The following is a 24,812-nucleotide window of genomic DNA, read 5'->3' on the forward strand; positions in this document are numbered from 1 at the left end:
CACACTTAACATCTAGTAAAGCAAGAGACTTCTCACAAATGAAGAAATTTTTCAAGAGGCTAATAATTCTTCAGTTCATTGAATATTATAGCAGGGATTGGGCGAGAGATGAGTTGAATACACTAAAGGTCATTACTCCAAATAAATCCCATGTGGGTCTAGATGACAAAATATCACCTCACAGCTTGAGAGTCCCCCCTAAAACACATACGAGCCACATTCATGCTATTTTAGCAACTGCCAATAGAGAAGTGGGTAAATAAGTTCATGACTGTGGCTCTTATCTCCTTGAAGAGTTCGCTTGGCACTGGTTACAAGAAGAAGGATTTGAACTTGACTCAAATCCTCTAATCCCCATCAAGGGAGTAAAAAAAATTAGAACTGGGAATTCTTCATTCTGCCCCTAGTAGAGTATAAATATGACCTAGAGATGTTAACAAAGTAGAATTAAAATTTAAACTCTGGGGGCTTCCCTGGTGGCGCAGTGGTTGAGAATCCGCCTGCCAAAGCAGGAGACACGGGTTCAAGCCCTGGTCCGGGAAGATCCCACATGCTGCGGAGCAACTAAGCCTGTGTGCCACAACTACTGAGTCTGCGCTCTAGAGCCCACAAACCACAACTACTGAGCCCACGTGCCACAACTACTGAAGCCCGTGCTCCGCAACAAGGCAAACCACTGCAAGGAAGAGTAGCCCCCACTCACCACAACTAGAGAAAGCCTGCGCACAGCAACGAAGACCCAATGCAGCCAAAAATAAATAAATTTAAACTCTACTTCCATTATTTTTTTCTAGAACGATAAATTCCTACAAGTCTTTCACACTCTGAAAACCACATGCAAAATAAGCACATGTAACGCTTAGCGTCCATTTCTGAAACTGATTGAGCTGAAGCTTAAGATAAGGTGATGACAAAAAGCTACAAAAGCTTCAATTATTCACATAATCTAATGCTGCCCTCTAGTAACTCAAAAGAGAAATATTAATAAGCCTACTGGATCTAGGACTCTGAAATTTTTAGCCTTAGTATTATTTACGACAGATGATGCTGAAAAAGGAGGCCACGTAGGAAGGGTCTCCACAATTGTACAGCAATAGCTCATCTTAATAGAAAATGTTCTTTTAGAAAGATGCTGGGATACGTTAACACAATCCAGTGGGCTGCTCGAGGTCATCACCCGTAGACCTGGAAGGACCCTGAAGACACTGAAGATACCCAGCACTGGCCTGTTTGTTTGTACAGTTAAGTGGGATCTATTACTTCTCTGGGCAGAGCCAGAACCATTTTTTGTCATTGGGGTAACTTCCTTTTCTAACCTGCCATTTCTTTTCCACATTTTAGAAAGGAGGTGGGGTGAAATACATAATATAATGTCAATTTTTCCTAAGAAACATAGGGACTTAAGCAAGGTTATATTATGATTAAAGAATTACACAATCAACTGACAAACTTGGAACCTCAACTAAACTTTTAAGTTGGCGTCATGAACATTTCCAGGAAGGGGAGTGGCTAGTAATTAGTAGGACAAGCATACCAGGTTTCCATATGCCCCCTTCCCCACAAAGTAACAGTGACAATCATCTGAAGTACTAAGTCCAGAAAAGTCTTTTCACTTCCACAACTACCTTTTCTAGGAAAACCTGAAGGTTCAAAATTTATACCATTAGATTCCAAGGTTCTCATAAATGTGGACTGACCTCCATGGCTCATCAGAACCTCTGTTAGCTGATACCCAGAAACACAGAGAGATCTATGCTGGGAAAGGGGGAAATACTAATCAGGGTTAACTGTGAAACAGGAGACTGACTACCTGTATTATTTTTGGCTACAGACAGGTGTTTCCAATCTCTCATGTTGGGTCTTAAAAGAAAGGCACCCAAATTAGCGTGTGTGTAGGTGGAGAGGGAAGAACCACATACACTTAGTTTCAAACAAAAGTTACTATGGGTTTTTATTAAAACATTTCTGGTAACTTAAATAAGCACAGCTGGCTCAATATATCATTATCCTTATATTATCACTCATTCTGGAAAGTTCCTGAGAAGATTTATCAGGATGGGTTTCTCTTGTGGCTCAACTGGATCTGAGGAAAGAACAGAAGAAAATATATACTTGATTTACAGTCACTGGTGACCAACAAACAACATGCACTGGCAGTGCTGTCTTGGAAGGCAAGGCAGCTGGACTGCTTTCCCCTCCTGGCTAATGTTTTGCTCAAAATTCCGCCACCTTCAAAAATTCTTTCCCCTAATTAAGTCTACATGCACTCCCAGAGTCTCTCCTCAACATTTATGAATCTCAGAGAAGACCAAATTAGCCAACTGTGATGAACAGCCGGTTGCAGCTCCACCTCAGAACCACCACCATATCTCAGGTGAAAAATAAAGCCATGGGATAAGAAGCAAGTCCGACTGTTTTAAATACCAAAAGCAGCAATTGGAGGAAGGCACAAATCTTGTACCTGGAAGTCAAAAGGTACAAACGTCCAGTTATAAGATAAATAAGTACTAAGGATGGGATGTACAACATGATAAATATAACGAACACTGCAGTGTATTATACAGGAAAGTGGTTAAGAGAGTAAAACCTAGGACTTCTCACCACACAGAAAGAAGTTTTTCTCTATTTCTTTAATTTTTATCTATACGAGATGAAGGATGTTCACTAAACTTATTGTGGTAATCATTTCATGACGTATGTGAGTCAAACCATTATGCTGTACACCTGAAACTTATACGGTGCTGTATGCCAATTATATCTCAATGAAACTGGAAGAAAAAGAAATACATATATGGCGTATATGTGTACATATACGCATATGCCAAATATATATACTATATATGGCAGCAAAACTAATGACCAACCATTAACTAGCTACAAGGCAAGCCACTTATAATCTCTCAAGAAACACACAAAATAAAAGGGTTTCAGCTTACAGAAGCTCTAATTATATCTGGAGATACTTATCTCTCTCAGTTAAGTCTCTTCTCCTTTGTGGATTAAATATTCAGTCATTATAATTTTGATGACCATTATGGACACAATATTAAAGATCTGCCCTCAGAAGAACAGAGCCAGACTGTTGTGATTTGGGATAAAAAATTCCCAAGGAAGGTTCAAGTCCAGCTAGGCTCTTCCTGATCTATATCCATCCCACTCCCTTAACTGAAGGCAGAGCAACCCAGAGGCAAAGAAACAAAAATCAGTTAATATGGTCCCTCTGCCAATGGACAGCAATGGGTGTAACCTTAAAACTTTGTAGGATGAAAAAAAAGTGAAAGATTTTCTTACTTCAAATAATCTCTTTAAAAGTCTGAGTAATGATGCAACCTGAAAAAGTAAAAGACAAATCATCAAAACAATTTTGTGATTACCCAGGATACTGTCAATCAGATCACAGAATGACATTAAGGAAGACTTCAGGTGCGGAAATGTAATCACAATCACTCTCACTAGGCAGCTAGGTTACTCCTCAAGCTGACATTCTGAAGTATCCTAATGTTAATACCTCAGATTTTAGATAAAAGCCATCAGCTTGCTCCAAAGCATTACACTAGGGTCTATGAAATACCTGATCAGCCACATCCAACAGAAATGCTGTCAGTCCAACCCACATGCTAGAAACAGTCTCACTAGAGACCAATGCCCTGGTGAAAACTCTAATAAGCTTTGGGGCTTAAGAAAAAAATCAGTTATAATAAACCAAAGCTTTGGAAGAGAATTCCTAAGTTCAGTAAGAATCTGCTTCCTTTTATAAAATCCAAACGGAAAGAATCACTCCAAAAATGACGTGAAATGACAGTGACAGCATTATCCATCTTCCCGGGACCACCCAACCACTCTCCGTTCAAAGTAAGTGAAACTGAAAGCCCTACTATCGTTTGCTATGTGCTCTTTTCAAAACCAATTTGTATTCCTCCTCTTCTTCACCCCAGATTTCAGTTTCTTTGAAAGCAGGCCTTCCCTGAAGCATACAAACATAAACACAGGGTTCTATGCAACGTTCACTGCCAACACATGGGAGCAAGGAAAGGTGGCTATTATTTTTAAGTCACAGGTTCTCCCCCAGAGCTACCTTGTCACCTGTATCTTCTAGCAACAGTGTAATTAGATTTATTTGTTCTTGCTTTATAGCCAAGCAGGCTGAGCACAGAAAAGAACCTGCACAGAGGACAGGCTTTTGGTACCTTTGTAGTTAACATCCTTATTTACAGCTTACAGCTGCAGGAAAAGAAATACCTCTTAAAAAAAATCACTTAAATCTAGTGGAATAAATAGAGCACCGTCAAGTCAACAAAGGCCAATCTATACATAAGGCACCAAGAAAGTGGCAGTATTATTAAAGTGGCCACTTTCCCTCAGTTTGACATTTTCAAAATATAGCTTCCCCCTCTCCTCCAAAAATTCCCCAAGTAAATTTTCTGCTAGAAAAATCTTCTGGTAGAAAAATGCACATTTTTTTTAGATATGACGATGGGAGTCGACTATAAACACTCTATAATTTATCAGTTAATAAATCTTAATTAGTAAACTACAGATCTAATAAATTATACATAATTACAGACTTGAGAATGTAACAACTTTATCTTCACATTTTCAAAAGAAGCTGAGACTTCTTTCTGACTTCTAAACATAAATAATACCTACCTATACATCAGGGCCTTGCCCTTTTCATTCCCCAAGGCAAAATAACCACTTCTGGGAGAAAAATCCATAGTATGAACAAGAGAAATATTCTTCTTTTTAACAACTGGGAAGTTTGAAAATACTGTACAGGAAGGAAGGTGGACCTGCAGGAAATAATAAAAAGCTTTAAACTACAACAACTGGGAGCTCATCTTTCTTAAATTTTAGTCTTCATTCTGTCATTTTGCTGGAACAAAAAGTTCATTTTGGGGCTTCCCTGGTGGCGCAGTGGTTGAGAGTCTGCCTGCCGATGCAGGGGACAGGGGTTTGTGCCCCGGTCCAGGAGGATTCCACATGCTGCGGAGCGGCTGGGCCTCTGAGCCATGGCCGCTGAGCCTGCGCATCCGGAGCCTGTCCTCTGCAACCAGAGACGCCACAACAGTGAGAGGCCCGTGTACCTCAAAAAAAAAAAAAAAAAAAAAAAAAAATTCCTTTTGATTGTAGCACACATCAAGTACAGTTCTCTTAATACAGCAAAGTGTTCCAAAATTAAAATTTGATTCTCAATGTGCTATTAACTGAGAAGGAAGGGAAGGAAGAGAAGTGCTTTCTTGATGCTGCATTAAAATGTAGCATCTAGCATGGTGCCTGGGAAGGTCAAACGAATAAGTGAATGAATAAAGTGAAAAGTCAACAGTAGAGCCCATTAATGCTCTAACTTAATAACCACAGTAAAGGATACTAAAATTTGATCACAAGGAACAGGTACTTCAAACATTATGAAGAGTTTGAATCTAAGACAAAGTCATAACAAATCTTCCAATATCATATAACTCCCTTTTTTTCACTTTTATTTCTCAGTTTTGTGGTATACTCTTTGCCTCTTGCAATCTCTCCTTGAGGAGGGCTAAACCATGAAAACCTAGTTCATCAAGTGAAACTGTGTTCTGATTGAGAAAGAGCCAAAAGCTCACCTCAAGGCCAGGTCTCTTTCTCCAGGAAAGTCTACTTGGGAGAAAACAGGCCCAGGTAGAGCCTGTTTTCCCCCAAGTAGGCAAGACAAGTCCTAGGCAAGACAAGTCTTCGTCCAATTTGTGGATAAATAAAACCCAAGCACGGAAGCTGTTACCTTAAGCAGATTAGGATTTTAACAAACTCATTTTCACACATTCTCTAGCTCTTCCAAGAAATACACCACCTTCATACTCACACACAGAATCATCATTCAGCTATTAATCATGGTAGTCTATCATCCTTCACACTTTTAGATGAGACTTTAAACCACCCAATCAAGGTGATTTTCATAGACAAGTACCAGGTAAAACCCACTGTTAGATACACCTGGCTATTACACTGGTTTCAGTCAGTCACTAGGCCCTACTCCCCCGATAAATGCCTACTGACCATTTTTTGTCAAGAAAGTAAAGTTTACAGTGAATCTCCAAGCCATTTTGAACTATTTTCAACTTCTCTGAGAAGCAGGCTCCGCCTGAACAGCCTGGCATCAATGCAAAGGCATTAGAAGTGGTCTTGATCCATTAAAGCTAAGAAGTTCACAAAAGTTGGGGCACAAGACACAAAGCAATTTTTTTTTTTTTTTTTTTTTTTTTTTTTGCGGTACGCGGGCCTCTCACTGCCGTGGCCTCTCCCGTTGTGGAGCACAGGCTCCAGACGCGCAGGCTCAGCGGCCATGGCTCACGGGCCCAGCCGCTCTGCGGCATGTGGGATCTTTCCGGACCGGGGCACGAACCCATGTCCCCTGCATCGGCAGGCGGACTCTCAACCACTGTGCCACCAGGGAAGCCCACAAAGCAATTTTTTAAAGTTCATTTTTACCAGAAGGTAGCTGTGTATTTTTCTAGCTAAATAAACAGAACAATTCTGTTACCAAAATTATCAGAAATACTACAGTAAATACAAACACAAAGTTTATGATGTAAATGGAGTCTCTTTAGATGTGGTGCCTTGTGCAACAAATAACCTACACAACCGTACACAGCGGCCATGGCTTCACACGACAAGCTGATGTGTTCTTCCTGATGGAGGATAAATACCAACTTATAGACAATTTAATTTTAAATTTTATCTCCCCTACTGACTTGGATATCAGGGGCAAAAAACATGTTTATGCCCTCCTAAAAGACTCAACTGTGGGCTTCCCTGGTGGCGCAGTGGTTGAGAGTCCGCCTGCCGATGCAGGGGACACGGGTTCGTGCCCCGATCCCGGAAGATCCCACATGCCGCAGAGCGGCTGGGCCCGCGAGCCATGGCCGCGGAGCCTGTGTGTCCGGAGCCTGTGCTCCGCAATGGGAGAGGCCACAGCAGTGAGAGGCCTGCGTACAGCAAAAAAAAAAAAAAAAAAAAAAGACTCAACTGTAACTATTCCCCAGTGTTTTTAGTACATCTTCCCTCAGACCAATGACCCCCACCTGGTTAGAACTCAGCTGTGCTCTAACCTCTCTTTATGACCCCTGTATTAAAAGCTGTAATTGAACTAGTAAGAAAAAGTCCCATAAAAACCCAACTTCTGGGCTTCCCTGGTGGCACAGTGGTTGAGAGTCCGCCTGCCGATGCAGGGGACACGGGTTCGTGCCCCGGTCTGGGAAGATCCTACCTCCCGCAGGGCAGCTGCACTCGTGAGCCATGGCCACTGAGCCTGCACGTCCGGAGCCTGTGCTCCACAACGGGAGAGGCCACAACAGTGAGAGGCCCGCGTACCACACACACACACACACAAAAACAACAAAACTTCTTTAATTCAGAAAGTTCCCTTTATCTCCAATGTAATTTCTGTATTACATTTAAGGGTCCAGATACCAAAATTCAACAAATAAAAGGTCTCTCATCCTTAATTTAATGGATAAGGAGTTTCACAACTTCTACAACATCCAAGATTGTAGATGTAACAACAATTTAACTTCTGAGTCTCTGACTGGTGCAATGGCTTAGATTTATATTCACTGCTTTGTGCTGGAATAACAGAACTCTTTGGATCACTATAAGAGATTGCATTTAATGACACTACCAATGTTTCACTGAGGCATTCTGAAGCTATGCCCGGCTTCTTTCCATTAGATATTATGGTTGACTACCATTTAAAAAACGGTAGTTGAAAAAAAAAAATGGGAGTTGGCTGTTACTAATGAATTCCTTGTGTGATTTTGCCACAATAAAAAACCACAAATGCTGCCATGATCACTGAAGCAAACTAGGCAGAACTAACTACTAGGCATCTTGCAGAATACATTATGTCAACAGAGATAGATCCCATGGTTTTCTAAAACAGCTTACTACCATTAAAATGATAAAAGGTTAATATATACTAGTCCACCACTACCATTACAGGAGCGGAGATTTTAAAGCTGACTTGAATTAGGATCCTCTCATTTATCAAATGATTCATTCAAGAGGCAATAAAACACAATGCTATATTTTCCAACCACTTTTTCCAGCAGAACTCTTTCTTCCCTCAAAGAAAATCTTATGCAAAATGCCAATACATACCACAAGTAATACTGAAGCTGCTCTATATAATACAGGGAGGAGCTTAGTCTCCTACTTGCCCTACTTACCATCTGAAGTCCTATACACATTCTAGGGCTCTGAGGAATTTAGTCAGAAAACCATTAAAATGTTAGAAAGAATATGGAATCTAGCATCACAGTTCACTGCCCTTTACTAGCTGTTGACTTGGGGTGAGCCAATCCTCTGAGGACTGTTATTTGGCTCAAAATATTTTTGTACAATTCTTTTACAAATCTTTGTAAACTATACATTAAACAAAGCTGATGAAGTGTGCAAGGTTTATTTGCTGAGTAAGCAAGATAAAAATAAGAATCTCTGTAAAGTGCTTATGGTATACACATAACAATAGCACAGTGTAATGCTGCCATTCAAAGTTCTATGCCATCTGTATACCTGGCCCACAGCCAGTAACTGTTGAATGAATGAAGAAATTGGTTCTGCCTGAAGGGTAGGAAACTTCACACAGATGGAGTGACATTTAAGCTGAACTCTGAGGTTGGGCAGAAGAGAGTCAACACTGGCCTGAGGCTGCTATCCTTAGAAAGGCCCGCTTGCAAGTGGCTCTTAGATGGAGTCTGGGAACTTGACTGGCATACAGGTTCCTACACACATGGGAAACTTTCCCTAAATGATAAGGACAGCTCACTGTGCCTAAATGATTTGTCTAATGTGGTTTATGCTGAACACTTGCCTTTCTTCTGGGAGCCTTTACTTTGGGTACCTCCTAGGCAAAGGGTACCTACATGATCAACCCCCAATAAAAACCTTGGGCACTGAGTCTCTAATGAGCTTCTCTGGCAGAAAACACTTAACACATGTTGTCACAACTTGCTGTTGGAGGAATTAAATGTGTCCTATGTGACTTGCACTGGGAGAGGACTTGTATTAAATGTGTCCTATGTGACCTGCACTAGGAGAGGACTCTTGGAAGCCTGTGCCTGTTTCTTCCAGGCTTCACTCCATGCACCTTTTCCTTTTACTGATTTTGCTTTGTATCCTTTCCCTGTAATTATTCTTAGCCATGAGTATGACTATATTCTGAGTCCTGTGAGTCCTTTTATTTACTATTCTATTCACCAAACCTGGGGGAAGTCCTGGGGACCCCTGGCACAGAGCTATCTTCACAAATAACTATCCAGCTATTTAAATTGCAATCTTTTTACACAATTTATTTTCAAGCTCAATTTATTTTCAAAAATTAAGAATTGCCTCCACTCCATTATGACACCAGGCCTAAAAAAGTAGATGAAGAAAGAAAACTAGGGATTTCCCCAGTGGCGCAGTGGTTAAGAATCCGCCTGCCAATGCAGGGGGCACAGGTTCGATCCCTGGTCCGGGAAGGTCCCACATGCCGTGGAGCAACTAAGCCCGTGCGCCACAACGTCTGAGGCTGCGCTCTAGAGCTCACGAGCCACAACTACTGAGCCTGTGTGCCCTAACTACTGAAGCCCGTGCACCTAGAGTCCGTGCTCCACAACGAGACGCCACCTCAATGAGAAGCCTGTGCACCACAACTAGAGGAAGACTGTGCACGGCAACGAAGACCCAATGCAGCCAAAAATAAATGAATGAATAAATTAATTAATTTTTTTAAAAGTACACTATAGAGGAATGAAGTGTTTGCTTTAAACGTATTCCTTCATGTATATGCTGGAAGAAACCTCTGAAAATGAAGACTACCACTTAAGACACGCTAGGAATGGACAGCACAGCTTTCCCAAAAGAACTGACATAATACAAATTTGGTGGCTACTGTTAGTCATTTCTGTAATAACACCCAAAAGCTACAATATAAGGAATTTCTACATCAAAAGAGGCTACTCTTTTCAAAATAATCCAACACTTTCCTATTATCTTTCCATGTTTTCAACTTTAAATTTTAAAATTATCAATGCTAAAAGGAAAGGGTAAAGAAATATTACCAATCTGACTGCTTCTTTCATTTTTTCTGAAGCAATTGCCAAGATTTCTGTAGTGGGATTGAAGGTCAGAGAAGTAACACCTGTAACCAAGTTCATTACAGCTTTTATTGGCTTTGGGTTTGCTTCTTGGAGACAAGAATCTTGATTGTATATGTTTACCACTCCACAATTAGAACTGCAAAGAGAAAAAGGAATACAACAGATTAAAAACAAGCAAAAGAGTTTTCACAACCTAAGTGAATAAAGATTTAACCCCCCAAACTGATATTTACAGGAATCGTATTGTGTTACACAGGGACCATGGGCTGGAGAGTTCATCCCAAGGCAAAAGCTAGACACAGTCTATCAGTTCTACTGTAGTCTTACTGCACTCTCGTTAACTCTGGCAGCTTTTTAATTACTAGCCTAGCTAGAAAATCCTACAAAGCATAAAATCTTCATTATTCATTCCTTCAATAAATATTTATTGAATTTCAACTCTATGCCAGGTACTATTTAAGTGCCTGGGATGCAAAGGTGAACAAAAGAGAGTAAGACTGGCACTCTCATGGTATTTATGGCCAACCTAACATCCTAATATGCGAATGAGAGCTGTCCTTCCCCTATGTAAATAGGTCTCCTCCTTTCCTTTTTTATTCTATTCTATTTATGAGAACTTCCAAAACAGTGCTGAACAACAGCTGTAACAGCAAGCATATTAATTTTTTGCTCTACCAGGAATATCTCCAGTCAAGAGTTATGGAAATGATCATCCACTCCAAGTTTACTGAAACATTTACCAGCAATGAATTATACCCAATATTCATAAAAAGTAGATCTTAATGGCTTTAACAGAATCATCCACAGAAAAGAACTTTCAGTAAACTTTTTTGCCCTCAGTGTTCAGACAACCTAATGTTATGGGCATCATTTATAAGGAATAAGAATAAGGTACTTGTAATTCATAGATACTTAATTCAAACTTAATTAGCAAATGCAACATCAACCTGAAAGATGCAAGGAATTAAGCCTCAAACTAACAAGGGCGACACACATGTGTTCCACTAAGTGTTCTCTCATTCCTGTACTCATTCTCACTTAAACTTACCGCCTACAGTGAACCAGGCATAGCGCATACACAAGACAAATTCAGTTCACATACAAGATTCCACAGCTTGAAATTATAGCCAACACACAAATAGTATGTTAGATTTAGTGCTTTAAAGTCTTCAAACTGCTTACATATACGGTTTCTGATATATATTTCATATACATTAAGAACGCCGTAATTTAAGGACAGCTAACTCTATATAGTCCATATTAACCACTCAGGAGAAACAATATATATCCTGGGTTTATATAATTTTGTTATGGACTGAACGTCTGTGTCCCACTAAAATTCTTATGTTGAAATCTTAATCCGAAATGTAATGGTATTAGGAGGTGAGCCTTTGGGAGGTAATTAGGTCATGAATGGGATTAAGGACTTTATAAAAGTGACCCCAGCAGCTCTCTCTCTCTCTCTTTTCACACTGTGGGGTCACAGCAAGAAGCCAGCCTATTGCAACCTGGGAAGAAGGCCCTCACCAAGGACCCAAGCATGCTGGCAACCTGATTTCAGACTTCCAGTCTCCAGAAATATGAGACATAAGTTTCTGTTGATTATAAGCCACCAGTCTACGGTACTTTGTTACAACAACCTAAGATAAAATTTATGTTTTCCTTATTTATATTTTTGACTTGGATCAAAATATCTATTCACTGCACTTATTTTATACTAAATCTCTTTTCTTGCTGAAAACTAATTTATGCCTAAATCCATCTTAATTAAAGACGGGAAGTTATAATCCATATACTCTCTTCTAAATATCAATTTTAGATCAAATCTTATCCTCATGAACATCAGAGTACCCTTAAATATAGCCTATGTTGCTTAGATGTGTGGAACAAAAATGGTACAAGTTAATCATTCTGATATATGGAAACACAGTGGTATTTGTGCTAAAATATATTGATAACTGATTCTAATATGCTACTGAGAGTGGTTATTTATTGAATGATATCTATATAACCAGCAATATGCAAACTGTCACAGGAACACAGAATATCAGAAGGAATTTAACCCCAGAAAAAATACGCCTGCAAGAAATACCCAGAAATACAGGAGAACATAAGCTAAGCTCTTTACGTGATCTAGAACCTCAAAGAAGGGAAAAATCAATATGAGGCGAAGTTGCTCCAGTGAAGCTTTGTGGAAGAGGTAGGTAAGACGTGAGATGGAGAAGGGAGATATAAGCTTAAAGAAACAAACAAAGAGCAACAACAACTAAAACCGGGTATCGTAAGTGGAAGAACAGGACCCAAGGGAGAAAGGAGCTCACCCCCGAACTCCAAACTAAAGAAGCAGACATGACTGTTAGCTTTCCACCCTCAACCACAGTTGATTGGACTAGAAGCAGGTTCTTGACTCAAGAAGCCAATCCATTAGCAGATCAGCAACCACGACGTATCCTGGTACACAAAAACCTTCCCCAACAGGAATGAGGGCAATTAACCACATCAACCTACCTCTAGTGTCTCTCTCACCTCATTTACCCCCATGGACCATCAGTGTCTTTAATTCCACTCACTTCTAACTGCTTGTGGAACAGCCCTGTGACACGCCTAACTCTGGCACGCCTCCCTCCTCCACCCTCATTCTTTGGACAACTCCACTCTTCTGGCTGTCTTGGCCTGGAGCCTGATGTCACTGCTTCTCTCCCATCCCAAGTTTCTAAGCAGTTATGACATACGTTACAAGCATTGTTTACCTATCTCCCTATTCTCATTCCCACCCTTACTACTTAATGCCTGGATTATTGCAATGACCTCAAGGCTCATCTACCTGCACCTCTATTCCCCTTCTAAAGGCTGTCATGCAAATTATCTGCTTCAAACTCTAAAATTCAAATATCATCATGATTCTCCTCTGCTTAAAAACCCTTAACTGTTTCTCTTTCCACTTAATATAATGTCCATCTTCTTCGACACAGCATGAAAGACCTTTCTACAAGTTATCCCCTGACTGCTTACCTTTGTAGCCTAGCCCCCCCTTAAGAGTCATCCCACCCAGACTCCTCTCAGAACACACACCTGAATTTTCTCATCCTTTCCACTATCTGCAATGTCTTTTTCTGAACCCCACCTGGCCCTCAAAATGGCCAGCTCAAGTGCCAATGTCCCCCAAAACCTTTTCCAGACAGACGTTCAACAATAACAGCCTTCACCATTCCTGACATTCTTAAAATTAAAACACTGCATCTCAACTGCAGCCCTTAAGACGTCTCGCCTTGTAAACAGAGATACATGTATGCATGTCCTCACATAAGATCATAAACTATGAGAAGGTGATGATGCACAGTTCTATCCCACAATCCCCAGCTCAATGCTCAATAAATGTTTTTGTGAATGAGGAAACTGAAGCAAAAACGTATCCCTGAATAAAACAGGTTTTCCTTGCATTATAAAGCATACATGTCCTGAACAATATCTAGATGAAGCAAAATGAAACCCATTTTATATGTTCAATGAGAGCACTAAAATTAAAGAACTATTAATTCCAGGCCCTAAATCATAACAGATTTCATACTTTTCTATAGCCCTGAATTATTCAGTATTCTTTTAAAATAAAATCAAAAATACTTGGGGGGGGCAGTGTGGAAGGAACACAGAACTGGAAACTAGACAACATGAGTGCCAGATCCAGCTCTGCCAATAACTAGTCTGATGAGTAACAACACTTAAATTACCTAACTCATAGACCTCAGTTTCCTTATCAATAAAATGACTGGATTAGACTGGCACTACTCAGTATAACTTTCTGTGATTATGGAAATACTCTATAGCTGTGCTGCTCAATATGATAGCCACCAGACACATGTGGCTACTGAATACATAAAATGTGGCCAGTGTCATCAAGGAACTAGATTTTTTTAATTTTAATTAATTTAAAATTAAATAGCACATGTGGCTAGAAGTTACCGTGATGGATGTGCAGAATTAGACTAAGACACCAGCAAGAAATTAAAAACAGATATACAAACAAATGGAAAGATAACAGAAAAGGGACAGTCATCATCAGAATAAACTAATACTGAAAATATCTTAGAAAGAGAAACTTTTTGTTAGCTTTAAGTTACAAAAGACTGGTTTCCACATTCTCCCAATCCAGGTAGATTACTGAAATCACAAAAATCCTGAAGCAAAGTTTTAAGCTAAGGGTTTAAAACACAGATTTAAGTAGGAAAAATAGCAATCTAAGGTATATTTAGACACTTTAAAAGATAAAAGATAAAGCTATATAAAAGCTGAAGCACAGAATGTTTGAAGCTGATTTTCCAAAGGGATTATATACATGGCACAAAAGGATTCATTCTCAAGACAAACTGGACTAAATGTTCTTTATTTCTTGTAAGACTCCTTAATTTGCAAAACTCCTAGTGATTGTACCATTTTATATTTAAACACATCAACACACAGAGATGTACCTTTAAAAAGGCAGTAGAACTCAACCATAACAAACAATGAAATGTGGCCATCTGCAACAACATGGATGGACTTGCAGGACATTAAGCTGAGTGAAATAAGTCAGAGAGACAAATACTGTATGACACTTATATGTGGAATCTAAAAAATACAACAAACTCGTAAATGTAACAAAAAAGAAACAGACACAGATATAGAGAACAAACTAGTGGTTACCAGTGGGGTGAGGGAAGAGGGTAGGGGCAATATAGGGGTAGGGGTTTAAGAGGCACAAACTATTATGTATAAAATAAGCTACAAGGATATATTGTACAACACAGGAAATATAGCCGATATTCTAATAACTATAAATGGAGTATAAACTTTAAAACTGTGAATCACTATACTGTACATCTGTAACTTACATAATATTGCATATCAACTATACTTCAATAAAATAAAATAATCCAGACAAAACTATAATTCAAAAAGATACATGCACCCCTATGCTTTGAGCAGCTCTATGTACAATAACCAAGACACAGAAGCAACCTAAATGTCCGTCAACAGATGAATGGATATGGATGTGGTATATATTTATATTCAATGAAGTATTACTCAGCCATAAAAAAGAATAAAATAATGCCATTTGCAGCAACATGGATGGACCCAGAGATTATCATATTAAGTAAAGTAAGTCACAAAGAGAAAGACAAATACCGTATTATATCACTTATATATGTGCAATCTAAAATACGACACAAATGAACGTATCTACAAAACAGAAACAGACTCACAGACATAGAGAACAGACCTGTGGTTGGGGGTGGTGGGGAGGGGTGGGAGTGTGGGATTAGCAGAGGCAAACTATTAGATATAGGATGGATAAACAACAAGGTCCTACTGCATAGCAAAGGGAGCTATAGTCAATATCCTGGGATAAACCATAATGGAAAAGAATATGAAAAAGAATATATATGTATAACTGAGTCACTTTACTGTACAGCAGAAATTAACACACCATTGTAGATCAACTGTACTTCAATAAAATTTTTAAAAAGAAAACAAACAAACAAAAATTTTAAGGTTAAAAGCTCAGGCTCTGGAGCCAGACTATTTGTAAGCTTGGGTATGCCACTTGCTGTCTGACCCTAACCCAGTTACTTAACTCACACTGCCTCAGCTTCCCCACCTGTAAAGCAGGGATCATAGTACCCATATCATGGAGTCGGAAATGAGAATTAAGTTAGATTATATATGAAAAAATATCTATCTATATATTTACATACACACATCCATACGTAGCTTTTATACACACACACACACACACACACACAATACACATATATAACTATATATGAAAAACAGTGCTTGGCAGATACTAAGTGCTGAAACAATTTGCTATTAATATTATAAATCTTTTTATTGTAATTATTATTCAGAGCACAGTTTAAGACTATTTAGATGGAAACTAGTAAAAAGACAATCTTAATTTGTGTATTTTTAAGAAGGTAATGAAGACTAAAGTCAACAAGTATCTCACCACCTGAAAGAACTTTGATGAGAAAATATAAAAACAGGTATTTTTATGGCTTTGACCAACAGTTCTCAAAATACAAAGAGCCCGAAGTGGTTTGTTTATAGGTTGCACACCCCCAGTCAAGGCAGAAGCCCAAGACAGTGATATTCCATGACTGCAGCACAAGACGCTCCTAACTTCTTCACTGTAAAGCAGCGAAAATAAAGCAACAGCAACAAGATAAAGGGGATTCTCCAAGTCACCTTATGGGGCCACCTGAATTTAGTGAGCTATCTTCTGAAGTCTATGTATTCAAAGAGCTGTCACATGCAAAGGAGAGAATACGCCAGGTCTCAACTTCCCATTCTTCAATATACAGTGCTTTGTAATACATAGCCAGCATTCAAATATTTTTTTTTTTTTTTTACTGACTGACTTCTAGACTAGATAGGAAGTCACAAAACACAGTACTGCATATACAGAAGATGCAGCAAAGGTACAACTTAACTAAGATTCTACCCAGTAGAGTGAGAAGGGCACTGCACCTGGAAAAGTAAGACTGCAGGCTTCAAGATCCCTCCTTATCAATGGTTTCAGTTGTCTTACAGAACGCTTCAGAGCATCAGCTCCCCCGACCTATAAGGAAGGGTAAGTCCCTAATGATTTCCCAAATATGTCCTAACACTGATGTACAAATTAATGTGAAAACTTTCTAAAAATATGCAGCAATCCTTATATTAACCAAAGCCATAAAAAAAGATGCTGTAAACTAAAAGACCTCTCTATTTACAACATTCTTAGTTTCCCTATTTCCCTATCAGAGCAAAGCGGTAAATCAAAAGCATTCACTTTATGCCAGGATACTGAGAAGAGTTAATAGACACTATCAGATGAATTCTGAGATCAAGGGAGGAGTTAATTCCCAGCAGCAAAGTCCAGGATAGAGAAATTTCACACCAGTACATGGAGAGGGGAAAGAGAGGGAGGTGGGAGGAAGGGAAGGAGCAGCCAGCCAACCAGTCAAGCGAGTTCAGTTTCTCCTACCTCTGCCCTGATTCCACCACTAGCTCTTCCCCGCCTGTCTGATAACATGGGAAATTCCTCTAACAAGGGTTAAGGCCTTTCTTTCCAGGTTTAACAATAAAAACCTAATAATGGTCTTTGACCAAGCACATAAGAATTCAATTACACTGAAAGGCAATTAAAATCAAATGAGTTTAAACGACTAATACTAGGTTCTTTCCTCTTTGGGCTCTTCAAAGGGGATTAATAAAAAGTGATACAAAAAAGAGAGGCAAGGACTAGAAAAAGATTAACTTCACAGATTTGAGTGAAGGTTATGTTTGTGCACTTACTCTTTCCCACATAAAGGCAAAAGCTGGTCTGCTTAAAATTATTTATAATTAATTTAAATACCAGTCTTCATTCTAAAGGAGCTTTAGTCTCAGAAGACCTGCTAACCATGAACTGCTGCCGTAGTACACAGTGCTCTAGCAACGCTGGGCTCAGGCTGTCCTACTGCCTATGGCCTCCAAGCTCCACAGCCTGGTTGCACTTTCCTCTCTTCCCAGGCCCCAAGGTAGCTGCTGACCAATTTCCAAATGGTGACAGGGGTATTTACAAGCAGTTTCCCCAATTTTAACCTTTGAAGGAGGTAGTGAAGTGAAGAAAAAGTGGTGAGTATGCTATGACAGCAAGACCCACTGGACCTCCCACCAAGGGAGAATTTGAAATCTCTTTATGGATCAATTGTGTTTAGTCTAAGAAAGTGATAAAGATTGACTTCTGGAAGTTCTAAAATTACAGGTGCTGATTAGTCATTTGGTAGGTAAAATCGTTTAGAATTACAGGCAAGTATCCAATACCCCCTCCTCCCACCCTGCATCTTTAAAATCAAGTAGGACAATAAAGCCATCTTTGCCCCAGTGTAATAACCATTTTTTTCAGCAATGACACAATAACATGTTGTAGGTAATATTTTCAAAGTCTCTATAATACTAACAACAGTGTTCCCAAAAAACATGTTTTTGGTTTATACCACCTAGCTAGCTAAAGGCAAAAATGCTTTAAGTATCTTTAAGACTTAAATCAAACAAATAGGGCCTCCCTGGTGGCGCAAGTGGTTGAGAGTCCGCCTGCCGATGCAGGGGATACGGGTTCGTGCCCCGGTCTGGGAGGATCCCATATGCCGCGGAGCGGCTGGGCCCGTGAGCCATGGCCGCTGAGCCTGCGCGTCCGGAGCCTGCGCGTCCGGAGCCTGTGCTCCGCAACGGGGGAGGCCACAACAGTGAGAGGCCCGCATACCGCAAAAAAAAAAAAAAAAAAAAAAAAAAAAAAAAAAAATCAAACAAATATTTCAAACATAAGAAAACACACCATAACATAAGGTAGTCCAGTATTTTCTTTGCTAAAGAGCTGAAAAACTGCCGTTAATATTATTAAACACAAATATTAACAAACATTATTAAGACAATAAAATGTAAGACCTGGGTTTATTAATTTCATATTACTAGTTTATAAACAGAACTACTAGGCACCATTCAGTATATTCAATTCTTTTTTTTTTCTTTCTTTTTATAAATTTATTTATAAATTTATAAATTTTATTTTTGGCTACGTTGGGTCTTCGTTGCTGTGCACGGGCTTTCTCTGGTTGCAGCAAGCGGGGGCTACTCTTTGTTGTGGTGTGCGGGCTTCTCCTCGCGGTGGCTTCTCTTCTTGAGGAGCAGGGGCTCTAGGCGCACGCGCTTCAGTAGTTGTGGCTCATGGACTCTAGAGTGCAGGCTCAGTAGTTGTGGCACACGGGCTTAGTTGCTCCACGGCATGTGGATCTTCCCGGACCAGGGCTTGAACCCATGCCCCTGCACTGGCAGGCGGATTCTTAACCACTGCGCCACCAGGGAAGCCCCTCAATTCTTTAATATTTTCTCATTAGCAAAAGGTGATTAAAGGTTACCAGAACCTCCGTTTACTTACCCACAAGCCACATACTGTCCATTCCTAGATGTGGCAATGCTTAATCCATATAAACTGCCTTCATCAACAAATCTGTTAAGGCACTTCCTAGAGTTCACATCCCAAACATAAACGTCTCCATCCCCTGAATGAAACAGCCAAAAAATGGGTTTGGTTAATTTTGTTTTAAACTTGAAAGGCAAGTGAACTGACCATTCTTAGTCCCTCTTTAATAGTACAAGATACTACAAATAAAGACCTACTATATACTATAATTGTCCTAGGTCTAGAAAACTGGCCTAAAAATGTTTCTTGTATACATTTTCATATATAGAAAACTACACCCTCATTAGTCATTAATAAACAGTATCTTTAGGTTTAGAGTGAAAATCACAAACTCTTGGCTTGAGTTGAACTTTCAGAAAAAGTTTCTACATTTCACTCAGATAAATTATTGGCGCAAAATTTGAAAAAAAAAAACAAAAAACCCACCAGCAAAGGTTTTCCAACATCTATCAAGAGGTATCAGAGTACCTAACATGTAAGGCTAGGTGATTTAGATACCATACTGATGATGAAGCTGACGACAGAGGAGGAAATGAAGAATGAACTGATCCAGACCAAAAGGAATTTATAGTTTAATTAAGGAGGTATGGATAATTTATTGTAATAAGCACAAATAGTTTAGAGAAGGGAGAATGTGTGAAAGATAAAGGATATTAAATCTGATGAGAACACAAATATTTTCATGATAGAAATGGCCACCTAAGTGCCAAGATCAGTCTCCTTCTCTCTCTCCTATACACTCAATCTTGATGATCACCCCCTTCCTCACACCCATTATAGATGTGTAGAATGACCCTATACCCATCTCAAAGGTGGCTCCTCACTCATGTATTTCATCTCTTTCTTTTCTGTGGATATTGCTCTAACATTCACCCTTCTATACTATTATCCTTCCAATGAGAATTCAATGAATCTCACTGCTTTAACTATTTCATTAAGAAACAAAATTTCCCAGGCTGGCATAAGGGTTTAGGTTAGGTAGAAGTAAAAAATGTATTTAGAAAAAATTTAATAGGCTCAAATTTTAGAAGCTTTATGTCTGTCTGTAGGGCAATGGTACAATAAAGGAAGGGGTTTAAAGATCAGCCTAGCTAGCAACAGACTAAAATGGGACCGGAAGGGATCAAGGGCAGGAAGACCATCTAGAAAGCGAGTGTATTAGATGGCCATAAGTTGATGTTGACTTAAGAAGCAATTATTAATCCAAGAGAAAACAAAAAGAAAAAACTGGTTCAGCTGAAAAGATAAAAGGTAAATTCTTTCTTCAACACTCCTTCTATCAAAATATTCTTTATATATATAAAACAATAAATATGAACAATATGATGCCAATCACATAAATCACTCCTTACAGAAGGAGTAAAGGAGGAAGGGGAGGGGGGAGAACACCAATCAAAATACAGGTAACACCTAACTTACCAAGGCTCAACTTCTGATTACTCCTTCTCTGATTTCAGGACCTTTCTTCTTATGGTAAATTAGACCTCCATGGTCCTAACCTAACTGGTAAATATTTAACATCTATATCCAATTCATATAACCAAATCTCAGTACCTGTGCTGACCCTTTCAACTCTTCTCCCCAGCTCTGACTCTCCCAAGATCCAAGGGCCATTTCATTAGGAACATTATTTCTCTGAACCTATATTTATTCCTTACCCCTCATAAAACCTAGCGTATTAATTAATAGAGACTATATATGCTGATGACATTCTTCTATTATTGGATTAAAAACATACAAATGTAAGTAACTCAACCTTGTGAAAGTTTGGTTCTGGGCCAAAACCAAAACAAAAATTAAAGTTAATGCTAAACTTAATCCTTTTTTTAAAAAAAGTTTTTGAATAGATTGAAGACTACTACTCACTGGCAGAACCACTCTAATGCCTCCCACTACCAAACAGCATGAGCTACGCTGAGCTTGTGATGGTCCCCAAGATCCTCTAGGAAAAGGCGTAAGAGTCACAGGACAGTCAGAAAAGCCAGCAGAAAAGGACAAGATTAGAGACTGTCAGGAATGATAAAGGATTGGTTGGTAGTACTAAAGAAATGTCAGGATGAGATCAGAATTGTTTTCAGTCAATAATGAAGAAAATTCCAAACATTATCCAAGTCAAAAGAGGCTAAAAGAAAAGAAGTGATGATTTTAAGTAACTTCCAAAAAGAAAGTAAGAAAGTCTCAGAATAAGACATCTTTTAAAATGCATTTTCTGGGGACTTCCCTGACGGCACAGTGGTTAAGAATCCGCCTGCCAACGCAGAAGACACGGGTTTGATCCCTGGTCCGGGAGGATCCCACATGCCGCGGAGCAACTAAGCCCGTGCACCGAAAACTACTGAGTCTGTGCTCTAGAGCCCGCAAGCCACAACTACTGAGCTCGCATGCCACAACTACTGAAGCCCATGCACCTAGAGCCTGTGCTCTGCAAGAGAAGCCACTGCAGTGAGAAGCCCACGCATCACAACGAAGAGCAGCCCCCGCTTGCTGCAACTAGAGAAAGCCCACATGTAGCAACAAAGACCCAACATAGTCAAAAATTAATTAATTAAATAAAATGCCTTTTCTTCCCATCTTTTCCCCAAACAGTGCATGTTAAGCGGTTCATCCTTCACCATTACTAGTTAGTAAATGAGAAGGCAAACAGCAATGAAAAATGAATTGTAAAAATAAAAATGATTTTCTCACTAACACAAAAAAGTCTAAAATCAAACCCAGTTTTGGTTAAAGTTGGTATTTAAACACACCCAAAGCTTCAAAGAAGCTTCTGATCATCTTGTCATTAACTTAACTTACCTGAAGATGCATATACTTTCTTACTATCCGAAGAGAATGTGGATGCTGCAATCCTTCCATTAATTTTCATACTACCAATTAGCTCTTTAGTCTGGAAGAACAATAAATATTACTTATCAAATTGCTAGGTGCTGCAAAGAAGAATCACAATGTGCAGAATAAAAGCAATCTAGTTCTCTATTTTGTAGCACCTACTCAACTTTGTTTTTCCCTACCCTCAAAAAAAAAATTCTTCCCAAACTGCCCACAACTTCTCCCCAAGTCTCAATATGTTCCTCTAATTGAGATGCAGATTTAAGGACACCATGAGTTATGGTTCAAGACCATCCCTACACTAATGTCTTATCCTAGCAGAACAAGCAACAGCTAATAATGGTTCACCTTCATTGACAGCAAGTGAAAATATCCAGCAACACCATTTATAAGCAAAAAGGATCCATCTGGGGAGACTTCGAAGCTCCTCACTATCTTCTCCTTCAAACCTAAGGAGATGAATCAATAAAGATTAATGGTCTGCAGTAAAGCTTCCACTGACAATTGAGAGTTTCTTACTTTTTAAGTGCCTTAAATAAAACATGGGCTCAGACTCTGAATAACTCTGACCCCATGCATCATTGAGTATTACCGAAATACAAGGTCACTACAAAATGCTTAGCAAACTTCTGTTCTTTGCCTTGGTTAACATTTACCATTCTAATTACAGGCCTGAGAGCCAGCTCTCCAACCAGTAAACTTATCAACTAATTTTCCAAATGTAAACAGTAATACCTGTAAGTAACTAAAAGGATAAATTATACTTCTCTGTCAAAACGTTCATGACCAGAAGGAAAATACACTGACACAGAGACAGCTAAAACACAGTAACATGCAGACACTAGTTGCTAGCCACCTACGAAACATCCCATGATGAATGGGAGTCTAACTCTTAACTCTGTGGATCAAAAAGAAAAAACAAACCAAAACCATGTGTCAGTAGTGTATTCAAGAGTTGATAAAGAAAAAGTAAAGCTGTCACTGTTTGCAGATGACACGATACTATACATAGAGAATCGTAAAGATGCTACCAGAAAACTACTAGAGCTAAACAATGAATTTGGTAAAGCAGCAGGATACAAAATTAATGCACAGAAATCTCTGGCATTCCTGTACACTAATGATGAAAAATCTGAAAGTGAAATTAAGAAAACCCTCCCATTTACCATTGCAACAAAAAGAATAAAATATCTAGAAATAAACCTACCTAAGGAGACAAAAGACCTGTATGCACTGATGAAAGAAATTAAAGATGATACAAATAGATGGAGAGATATACCATGTTCTTGGATTGGAAGAATCAACATTGTGAAAATGACTCTACTACCCAAAGCAATCTACAGATTTAAAGCAATCCCTATCAAACTACCACTGGCATTTTTCACAGAACTAGAACAAAAAATATCACAATTTGTATGGAAACACAAAAGACCCCGAATAGCCAAAGCAATCTTGAGAATGAAAAACAGAGCTGGAGGAATCAGGTTCCCTGACTTCAGACTATACTACAAAGCTACAGTAATCAAGACAGTAATGGTACTGGCACAAAAACAGAAATATAGATCAATGGAACAGGATAGAAAGCCCAGAGATAAACCCACACACATATGGTCACCTTATCTTTTTTTTTTTTTTTTTTTGCGGTACACGGGCCTCTCACTGCTGTGGCCTCTCCCACTGCGAAGCACAGGCTCCGGATGCGCAGGCTCAGCAGCCATGGCTCACGGGCCTAGCCGCTCTGCGGCATGTGGGATCTTCCTGGACTGGGGCACGAACCCATGTCCCCTGCATCGGCAGGCAGGCTCTCAACCACTGCGCCACCAGGGAAGCCCTGGTCACCTTATCTTTGATAAAGGAGGCAAGAATATACAGTGGAGAAAAGACAGCCTCTTCAATAAGTGGTACTGGCAAAACTGGACAGGTACGTGTAAAAGTATGAAATTAGAACACTCCCTAACACCGTACACAAAAATAAACTCAAAATGGATTAAAGACCTAAACGTAAGGCCAGAAACTATCAAACTCTTAGAGGAAAACATAGGCAGAACACTCTGTGACATAAATCACAGCAAGATCCTTTTTGACCCACCTCCTAGAGAAATGGAAATAAAAACAAAACTAAACAAATGGGACCTAATGAAACTTCAAAGTTTTTGCACAGCAAAGGAAACCATAAACAAGACCAAAAGACAACCCTCAAAATGGGAAAAAATATTTGCAAATGAAGCAACTGACAAAGGATTAATCTCCAAAATTTACATGCAGCTCATGCAGCTCAACATCAATGAAACCACCCAAACCCAAAAATGGGCAGAAGACCTAAATAGACATTTCTCCGAAGAAGATATACAGACTGCCAACAAACACATGAAAGAATGCTCAACATCATTAACCATTAGAGAAATGCAAATCAACACTACAATGAGACATCATCTCACACCAGTCAGAATGGCCATCATCAAAAAATCTAGAAACAATAAATGCTGGAGAGGGTGTGGAGAAAAGGGAACACTCTTGCATTGTTGGTGGGAATGTAAATTGATACAGCCACTATGGAGAACAGTATGGAGGTTCCTTAAGAAACTAAAAATAGAACTACCATATGCCCCAGCAATCCCACTACTGGGCATATACCCTGAGAAAACCAGAATTCAATAAGAGTCATGAAAAAAATATATAAAAAAATAAATTAGGGCTTCCCTGGTGGCACAGTGGTTGAAAGTCTGCCTGCCGATGCAGGGGACACGGGTTCGTGCCCCAGTCCGGGAAGATACCACATGCCGCGGAGCAGCTGGGCCCATGAGGCATGGCCGCTGAGCCTACACATCCAGAGCCTGTGCTCTGCAGCGGGAGAGGCCACAACAGTGAGAGGCCCGCGTACCGCAAAAAAA

At 39.5% G+C, this 24,812-nt stretch overlaps 1 protein-coding gene across 2 annotated transcripts in view; it reads right to left on the minus strand.

Annotated features, from left to right (window-relative positions):
• Nucleotides 1-1,925: 1,925 nt before the first annotated feature.
• The window catches only part of UTP18 (UTP18 small subunit processome component), a 42,939-nt gene continuing 20,052 nt past the window's right edge, over nt 1,926-24,812 (minus strand). Inside the window, exons 8-14 of one of the 2 annotated variants that reach the window (XM_060080965.1) lie at nt 22,270-22,370; nt 21,889-21,979; nt 19,051-19,174; nt 10,074-10,248; nt 4,648-4,790; nt 3,292-3,330; nt 1,926-2,083 (exon numbers count right to left, since the gene is read on the minus strand). In XM_060080965.1, the coding sequence (XP_059936948.1) occupies nt 3,306-3,330; nt 4,648-4,790; nt 10,074-10,248; nt 19,051-19,174; nt 21,889-21,979; nt 22,270-22,370 (659 nt within the window). In that variant the 3' untranslated portion in view covers nt 1,926-2,083; nt 3,292-3,305. The remainder of the gene's footprint in view (nt 2,084-3,291; nt 3,331-4,647; nt 4,791-10,073; nt 10,249-19,050; nt 19,175-21,888; nt 21,980-22,269; nt 22,371-24,812) is intronic. The other variant, XM_060080966.1, reaches the window with a different exon arrangement.

Source organism: Mesoplodon densirostris, chromosome 18, assembly GCF_025265405.1.
Source record: "Mesoplodon densirostris isolate mMesDen1 chromosome 18, mMesDen1 primary haplotype, whole genome shotgun sequence".
Classification (NCBI taxonomy): domain Eukaryota; kingdom Metazoa; phylum Chordata; class Mammalia; order Artiodactyla; family Ziphiidae; genus Mesoplodon; species Mesoplodon densirostris.